The sequence below is a fragment of the Coffea arabica genome, chromosome 2c (genome assembly GCF_036785885.1).
Source record: "Coffea arabica cultivar ET-39 chromosome 2c, Coffea Arabica ET-39 HiFi, whole genome shotgun sequence".
In the NCBI taxonomy this organism is placed as follows: domain Eukaryota; kingdom Viridiplantae; phylum Streptophyta; class Magnoliopsida; order Gentianales; family Rubiaceae; genus Coffea; species Coffea arabica.
The window spans coordinates 14,386,383-14,395,542 of record NC_092312.1 but is presented as its reverse complement, the minus strand read 5'-3'; the positions used below and the strand labels follow the sequence as shown (position 1 = coordinate 14,395,542).

The window sequence follows — 9,160 nt, the reverse complement described above, 5'->3', positions numbered from 1 at the left end:
TTTTAGGTTACTCAAAGTTGTAGTGAATTTTGTATTAATATATAGATATAGGTATACAATATATTTTGTAATATGTATGTGTATATATATATATATGCATGTGTGTGTGTTTAGTATTTTATTTTACGTGATATAGTGGTTTAATTTTTTTTAGTGTTTATATTTTTTGTGGTTTTGTTTGTTTGTTATATTTTTATTATATATTTATTTATATATGTGTATATATATGTATATTCAATATTTTATTTGAGCTTGTATGATTGTTTAATATTGTTTTAGCGTATCTATCTTTTCTAGTTTTGTGTTTGTTATATTTGCGGCATTCCTATTTGTCTTGTGATTCATGTGTCAATATGATTTTTTTTGAGTTGCATCATGTATATTTTTGTCTATATATATATATATATATATATATATATATATATATATAGGGGTGTGGTTTTAAGTATTTGTATGTAAATTTCTAGTAGTTTGGTTATCTTTATTATAGTTTTAGAGAAAAGTTTGTCTTTTTTATTTTGGTTTTAAGTGGTATATTTTCTAATTTTTTAATTTTTGAAATATTATCGAAGTAACATTTTTGAAATTTACAAAAATTGTCCTATATTTTTAAAAACAATTAGTCGTATTAATGCAAGCTAACATGAAGTGCACAATTGATTTATACTTATAATCAATATTTCTGTAGATATATATATTTTGCAAAAAATGAATATATATATATATATATATATAAGGGCACACAATTACTTATCACTTTGTATTAACCGCATTTATGTTATGTTACTCAATCTTAAAATGCAAAACCTTTAAATTAATAATTCAGTAGTTAACAAATATTATGGAAGTTACATTTTTTAAATAGAGGAAAATTATCCTATATTTTTAAAAACCATTGGTCGTATTAATGGAAGCTAATACAATGTGGCACAATTGATTTATATTTATTAGATACACACAAAATTTCTATCGATATATATATTTTCTAGAAAATCATTATTTTTGTCGACATATATATTTTGGAGAAAATGAATATATATATATAAATATATATATATATATATATATATATAAAGGCACACAAATAGGATGCAAGAATATATATAGATTTGTATAGCCCAAAAAATTCGCGTCTACATTAAGAATGTAAGGTAGCGACTGCACAGCTGCAACAAACAAAAGCAAAGAAACAATAATTAAGAGAGAGTATCATCGAAGCAACATCTTTGAAATAGAGGGAAACTATCCTATATTTTTTAAAGCAAGCATATAATTAATCGTCATTTTTAAGGAGAATAAAAGTGATGTCCTAAAGAAATACTGTCAAATTAACATTTTTGAAATAGAGGGAAATTATCCTACATTTTTCAAAACAGACATGTAATTAATCACCGGTTTTATAGAGAAGCATCCATTTTTATTCGTTTATAGACAAGTATCTAATTAACTATCACTTTGTATTCACTACATCTATGTTACATCACTCAATCTTAAAATGTAAAAGCTTTAAGCTAATAATTAAATAATTAACAAATATTGTTGAAGTAGCACTTTTATATCAATGTAAGCAAATACAAAGTGACACAATTGATTTATATTTATTAGACACAGAGGAAATTTTCGTCCATATATTTATCTTGCTTAGAAAATCATTTATCGATATATAAATTTTGCAAAAAATTAATATGTATAAAAATGGACACAACTAATATATCTAGATTTGTATAGCGAAAAATTTGCGCGTTCATCAGGGAATTGAAGGTAGCAGCTGCGGGCCTAACAAACAAAAGCAAAGAAACAATAATAAAGGGATATGACAGGCTAAAGACCACAAAGTGCAAATTTGAGATATTAATTACAAAGAAACCAGGACAAAAGGGCATAATCAGAATATAAGGTGACAAAATCCAAGATGAGGACAGCAGACAATCAACTCCTCAGCTGGCTCAAAGGACACAAAAGTCCAAAATCAGCCACACAATTGCATTGAAACCAGGACAATTAACTATAGATGGAGCTTTGCAGCTTTATGTGGTTTAAGAATGATAAGATAACACTTATTATATGTTAATACGAAGCGGTATAATTGATTTATATTTATTAGATATGTATAGAATTTTTGTTCATTTATATATATTACATACACATAGGATTTTCATTGATTTGCATGTTAATACAAAGTAGTACAATTGATTTATATTGATTAGATACACATAGAATTTTTATTGATTTGTATATATCACATTGATTGATCTATAAGGAAAATTTAAATTATGATTATTTGATATGAATAACACTTATTATATGTTAATATGAAGCGGTACAATTGATATATATTTATTAGATACACATAGAATTTGTTCATTTGTATATATTACATACACATAGGATTTTCATTGATTTGCATGTTAATACAAAGTAGTACAATTGATTATATTGATTAGATACACATAGAACTTTCATTAATTTATATATATTAGATACACACAGAATTTTCACTGATTTGTATATTTTTTAAAAAATTTTAGAAAATCAATATTTTGGTCAATATACACATTTTGGAGAGAGCTAATAAATATAAAAGGCTACGGAAAATTATAAACATAAAAACGCAGACAAAGAAAGTGAACTGAAGATAGCAACTGCAGCAGTCAAAGATACAAGAAACAAAAGGACAAAATTGACTGCAAAATTACAAAGAAACCAGGACAAGGGCACAATCGGAAGAAGGGAACCAAAGCAGAAATGAGGAAAAGCGCAGCAGGAACCAAAGCCCCTGCATGGAGGAGGGAGCCTGCCAAAAGACCAAAAAGGACGAAATGAGCAGCAAAATCACAGCGAAACCGGCACAATCAACTGTAGTTGAAGCTTCCGAGCTTTATGTAGTTTATAGATAGATATATATATATATAATTCTCCAAATCTCGGATTTCATGCAAAACTTTTAGAGATTCTGTCATTATACTTCTACAAAATTATGATGTGTCCTAAATGTAGATTATCATCAAATAAAGAAACTAGGCGGGTCCAATCATCCAACCCGTGCATGGATTATCTCGAGTTAGTACAAGTTATTTGTTTAGTGCACACACTTTGATGAACTAATCCCATCTCGGTATCACAACTTTTTTTCCCCCAGTAGATTCGAGCCTCACATATTTTATTGCGAGTAGACAGCACCATTACTCTGTACCAACCAATCATGAAGAATAAATAAAAGGATAATTTCATAAACTTCCCTTGAGATTTTTGACAATTTCATTCGCCTCCCCTAAAGTTTATAAAATATCACTAACGTCCCCTAATTAATAGCATTGTGGGTCCAATTGCTTGCATCACATTAGAAAAAAATTTACTCATATACCATAAGATATTATGTCTTATCGAAAATTAATATATGATAATTAGGTAATTAGGTTACTAATTAATTGTTAGTAACTAATTAATGAAAACAGCTGTTGAAAATTTTTTTAATAATGAATAATAACCTGTAGTTACAAAATAGTATCAATTGATGCACCAAATATTTGTTCACCCTCAGAAATTAATGCACCAAACAACAATTTGTCTAGATTTTTTTAACTCTAAAAATCTTTACAAATGCCTTGCAATTACAATTGCAATAAATTCCATGATTTCTCCTTGTAGGTTGACAAGACCATAGTTTCTACACCTATACTTCACCTTCAACTTGCAAAACTTACACAAAATCAGTAGTCCCCCTCCTCCCCCCCCCCTTCCCTCCTCAAAATTTGCTTCTTCAAGTGAAAATGAGACCCATCTTAATGCTTCTTGTTGCTTTTACACGCAAAATGGCAAAGAGCTGAAAAAAAAAAGCCGTTGTAATCCAATGTACTTGCTATTGATTCAACTATGTAGAGAAAGTCAATTGCTAGTTATTTTTTGTTTGCTATTTGCATTTACCTTCCCTCATTTTTATTAATATGTTTTTCATTCCTTTACAATATAACTTGTACACAAGCATAAAGCCCATTTATGGAATAAAAGTTTGCCTCTCCCCAAAAAGTACTTTTTTAATGGTATTTTTTCTTATTTGGACTGATTTTTGGTTTATCAAAACCTTAATCTCAAGGGAGGTTAGTGTAATTTAAAAAAACCTTAACCTCAGGGGAGGTCAGTGTAATTTTACAAACTTTAAGGGAGGTCAATGAAATTGGTGGAAACACCCTAGGGGAGGTTTCGGAAATTATCCCATAAATAAAAGAATATAACCTTTTTGCTGTGTATTCGACCTTTATATGGTGATGGAATAGGTAGGTTCTAGTTAAAAGGACCACATAGATCATTGGTCTCCTGGAGATAGAACAGCCATTCTACAAAGCAAAGTACAAACTAGAAAGTAGGAAAAAGTGGGCGAGTGGTCACAAGAATCAGGCGGGCTTTTCTTTTGAAGTAAATGGTCACAGACCCACTTCCCCAATGCCATGCTAACTGCTTTCAACTGCTCTATATCTATCTATTCCGCCTTGAGTTTCATCACTCTTTCCATTCCACAACTTGAAACTACATCAAATTCAAGGCATAACTGCAAAGGAAGGAAACACTCTCAAGCAAATGATGAAGTTGGGAAGAAAGAATACTTCATTTACTTCATCCCATTCTTCTTTAATCACCCATGTCTTCCCAATTTCTTGGCTCTCAAAGTTTAAGCAAAAGAAGGGCAGGTCTGATGACCCCATATCAGCGAAAGCAAAGGAGGGAAGGCAACTAGAATTGTCATCCCCAAGTTCTTTATCATTTGTTCGCTGTGGAGAGGGTCGGTTCTATAATCGAGATGATGACTCTTACTGGAGGCTTTCATTTGGGGAGGAAGCAGAGAAGCATACAGTTGGTCTAAATTCTGAGTGGTACAATCCAGAGGATGACGAACTTGGAGGCCCTGCAGATTCTAAATCAGAAGTCATGGGAATGGCCGGAAGAGAAGTTACTTGGAAATTCAATGACATGGTCTCTGCCCTAAGAAACTCAGGTGTTTTGCAAGAGAAGGCAGGCATTCCACTGCAAAATGATCCACTCAGAAGGAAAAAGATCGCTGAGGAAATAGAGGTGAAAACACCACAACAAAAAGCTGCAAAACCTCACAAATTAAGAAAACCAGAGCGAAGGAAGTTAAAAGAGAAAAATGCAGATAGAGGATCTAAGGAAGAAGAGGCGATAATGACCAAATCAGCTGAGAAGATTATATTTGAAGTATACCCAGAAAGGATTCCTTATACTGGAGAAGACTTCGGGGAGTCAAGAGCCCCAAATTCTGTGAAGCAGCCCAGCTTTTCTTTCTCGAACTCCAATCTAGGAACAATTGAAGAGGACTGCATGTCGGAAGCTAAGAATTTGGAGGAATGTATTGCCCTTTCTGAAAAAGAACATGAAGAAATTAGTTTGCAGTGGAAAAACTTGAAGGACATAAAACCAAAAGAAATGAAGTCAAAATTAGAGCAGCAGAGGAGGTCAGTGTACTTCAACAGAGATTGCCAGAGTAAAAGAAGGAAATCAACCAGCAGAATCAAATCTTACTCTCCCAGAAATACTGCCAAGATTGAGTGCAAAATCAAGGCTCTAGAGGATATCAAGAAAGCTAAGAGGGTGAAAAAGAAGACAAAGGAGAAAGCAAAAGGAGACACAACAGCCTTTGATAGCTATGCCGTTGTAAAGAATTCATATAATCCACAAAATGACTTCAGGGAATCTATGATTGAGATGATCATAGAGAAAGGCATTGAGAAGCCAGAAGAGCTCGAAGAACTCTTGGCTTGTTATCTGACATTAAATTATGATGAATACCATGACCTAATTGTCAAAGTCTTCAGGCAGGTATGGTCTGAACTGAATGAGCTGTATCTTGCTGCTGTCTTACAGAATGAGCGCTCAAGAGTTGATTATCAATTCCTTGTGTAGTGTTTAGGAATAAAAGAAAAGGTAAAAATATCTAGCAATGAACTTGTGATTTTCATTGAACCGCACTTTAGATTTAAATTTTGAGAGCACTTGTACAATGAAATATGGCAAGATGTGCTTTTGAATCTGTTGTACACCAAAGAAATCCCAGATAAATTTGTTTCAAAGTGATTTTTGAAGTATGTTTAGTCAGACATCAATTGTACTTAGAAGATTGCTATGCTTCAAAGTCAGAAAATACTTTGAAGAGATCGACATCAATTATTGAAAGGAGCTTTCACACTTCTCGTATCTATTTTATCTTGTAACCAACAGATGCAGCCAAGTTTTAGAAAAAAAAAATGACATCAAACATGCACAGAAAAGAATATAAAGTTGACATCTTAACTATTAAAACATAATTGAAAATAGAGAATGGACTGCTTCTATTATGTTCAATAAAAAATGTGCTGCTTAAAATGTCTGTACAAAATTTTGTCCATGTTGGTTCCTTAGAATTTCTGTGCATTAATTGTACAGGGATGCAGAAACTATATTTAGCAAAGGACATACCAGATATGATATTGATGTAGACTGTAGCCCAAGAACGGTTACACATTGGATGAAGCTTGACCTTGCCAAACAATCTTTCAAATCTCAGTTTATGGTTATCATTTACCTTTCACGTGAATCGTCATTTTGATATACTTCATAAAGCATTATGCATCTGATTTCTATTTTAAGAGAATTCAACCAAGCTTCACAATACTAGGCCTCACACTTGTCTTCACCTGTAATACCCACTAGATTGCCACTTGTACTACAATTAATTATACATTCACCATCTGAGACTGTCCAAGGCCTCAATATTCTGAACTTCTTGGAACAACATGTAATTAACCGTTTGGAGCAACAGCACATGTATGGCAAAATTGCACCCTTTTCCAGCTATCAAATCATTCCTTCACCAGCTAAAAATTCATGAACAACTCCATTAACTTCAATCACACTGCCACCGGGTTTCTTACTGACTAGTTTTTCCCTCATCTTCCTTCTGATATCCACAACATCACTCCATCGTCCCTTGGAGGCATGAATATTTGACAACTGAACATAACCGGCATTGTCTTGAGGATTCAACTCTAAAAGTTTCCCAGCAATATGTTCTGCCAGCTCGACATTACCATGATTTCTGCAAGCACTCAGAAGAGATTCCCAAATAATAAGCACATCTTTCTGTGGCATTTTCTCCACAAGTTCTTCTGCCTCCTTTAACAACCCAAATCGACCAAGTAAATCCACCAGACAACCATAATGCTCAATTTTAGGTTTAATTCCATAAATAGAAAACATGTTATCAAAGATCTCATGACTCTCAAATAACAAACCTGCACGACTGCAGGCTGATAAGAGACTTACAAAAGTAACGTCATTAGGTTTGAAACCATTTTCAACCATTTCAGAAAATACCTTTAATGCCTGTTCTCCAAAACCATGGACGCTGAAACCTGTAATCATCGCATTCCAAGTACTAACATCCTTCCTTGATGCACTGTCAAACACTTCAACAGCCTTCTCAATACACCCACATTTGGAATACATATCCACAAGAGCAGTAGCTAGAAAACCATTGGCCTCTATCCCATTTCGATCCATGTAAGCACGAACCCACTTGCCCTGTTCCAAAGCTCCAATACCAGCACAAGCAGACAGTAAAGTCACCAGTGTATGATTATCAGGTTTCACTCTTGCTCTCTGCATATCATCAAAAAGCTCCAAGACTTCATTATACCTACCAGAATTAGCATATCCGGTGATCAACGCATTCCAAGAAACAACATCTTTCACCGACATTTCATCAAAAACCCTCCATGCCTCATCAAGAAGTCCAGAATTCGCATACCCTGAAAGCATAAAATTCCAAGACTCCAAATTCTTCACAGGCATCTCACTGAAAAAGTCAAATGCCAAGTCCACTAACCCCATTTCTACATAAACACTCAACACAGCATTCCACGAAACAACATCCCTATTAGGCATTCTATCAAGCATATGGCGTGCAGCTTCAAAGCACCCACATTTTGCATACATATGGAGCAGAGTATTGCATATATAAACATCCCATGAAAGCCCATTTTTTATCACACACCCATGAATTTGTTTCCCATGTTTAACACGGCAAAGACTAGCACAAGCTTTGAGAACAAATGTATAAGTGTACTTGTCTGGAAGCAAATCTTGATCATCACAAAGCAACTTAAGGAACAAAAACAGGGCCACATTCGGAGTAGGACTAGTAGCATAACCACGTATCAGAGTGTTGTACATATATGTGTTTGGTTGGGGAGTTTGGGTAAATATAGTGTGGGCATACGAGAGGCTGTCAATAGAGGAGCTGGCTGCAGCCGTCATTAGGCGGCTGGCGGCAAAGGGTTGTTGGAAAAGACCAGTTTTGAGCATATAAGCATGAGCTTGATGGAGCTCTGAAATGGAAGTGGCCATTTCCATGAAAGAGATGATTGGTGGCGGTGGTGGTGGACAAAAGCTTGTAAAGATTGCAGACATCTTTTGTTTGTTTCTTGCTGAGTTGAAAGAAAAGAGGTGCCAGTTATGATCAATTACTCACATTTGAATGCAATTACAAGGTATACCCCAGATTCAGAACTAATCCGTGGTAGGCTTTTGCAAATACAACATAAAAGACAGCATAATATAGCTACCGGAAAACATGGTATACCGTATACGGGTAAATTGCCGTCGAAAAGCTCAAATTTTTCGAGCATTAATCAATTTTAATTTATCAAAGAAACCATGCATTTAATTCCAATGAACCCCTCGACAAATACTCTTTTCTCACATTGCCCCCCTGAAGGGGGAATTGCACCAATGCACCCCTATAATAGTACGATATTTCCAATTAGGTGCAATCAGGTCGGAAAGCCCAATTTATAACGGATTTATTCATGTACCTCACATGATTGTGTAAAGTGAGCAAACTATCCAATAGGGTTGGCAATTGAGGCACCCCCACAGGAGGGAATTCTTTCCTCGTTAAAAAATGGGACATGAGCAAGGGAGGATATCCCCGCCCTGTCACTCGTTTGAAATATTATATATATATACACACACATAAATACATATGTATATATATATGTAATTTAATTAGTTGCAAACTTATAATAATAATATTATTAGTTATATATTAGTATATGTAATATTATTAATTATACTAATAATTATATATGTCTATTAATAAAAATTATTA

General features: G+C 33.7%; 2 protein-coding genes across 3 annotated transcripts; one reads left to right on the top strand and one right to left on the bottom strand.

Moving 5' to 3' along the window:
- Positions 1–4,198: 4,198 nt before the first annotated feature.
- LOC140004142 (pentatricopeptide repeat-containing protein At4g18840-like) lies at positions 4,199–8,888 on the bottom strand. Of its 2 annotated transcripts, XM_072074502.1 has the most exons (3): positions 6,469–8,888; positions 5,218–5,374; positions 4,199–5,089 (listed from the first exon to the last, which is right to left on the bottom strand). In XM_072074502.1, exon 1 carries the CDS (start codon positions 8,458–8,460, stop codon positions 6,847–6,849), a length of 1,614 nt encoding a protein of 537 aa, XP_071930603.1. In that variant the 5' UTR covers positions 8,461–8,888; the 3' UTR covers positions 4,199–5,089; positions 5,218–5,374; positions 6,469–6,846. The 2 variants fall into 2 exon arrangements, with proteins under 2 accessions (XP_071930603.1, XP_071930602.1); XM_072074501.1 differs by having other exon boundaries at positions 4,199–5,374.
- On the top strand, positions 4,576–6,198 carry LOC113726216 (uncharacterized). The gene has a single exon (XM_027249811.2). The coding sequence runs from the start codon at positions 4,576–4,578 to the stop codon at positions 5,914–5,916; it is 1,341 nt and encodes a 446-aa protein (XP_027105612.2). The 3' UTR covers positions 5,917–6,198.
- Positions 8,889–9,160: the final 272 nt, after the last annotated feature.

Excerpts from the sequence above, each read along its gene's own strand:
- LOC113726216 (XM_027249811.2), top strand. The coding sequence starts at position 4,576 with ATGATGAAGTTGGGAAGAAAGAATACTTCATTTACTTCATCCCATTCT.
- LOC140004142 (XM_072074501.1), bottom strand. The coding sequence starts at position 8,460 with ATGTCTGCAATCTTTACAAGCTTTTGTCCACCACCACCGCCACCAATC.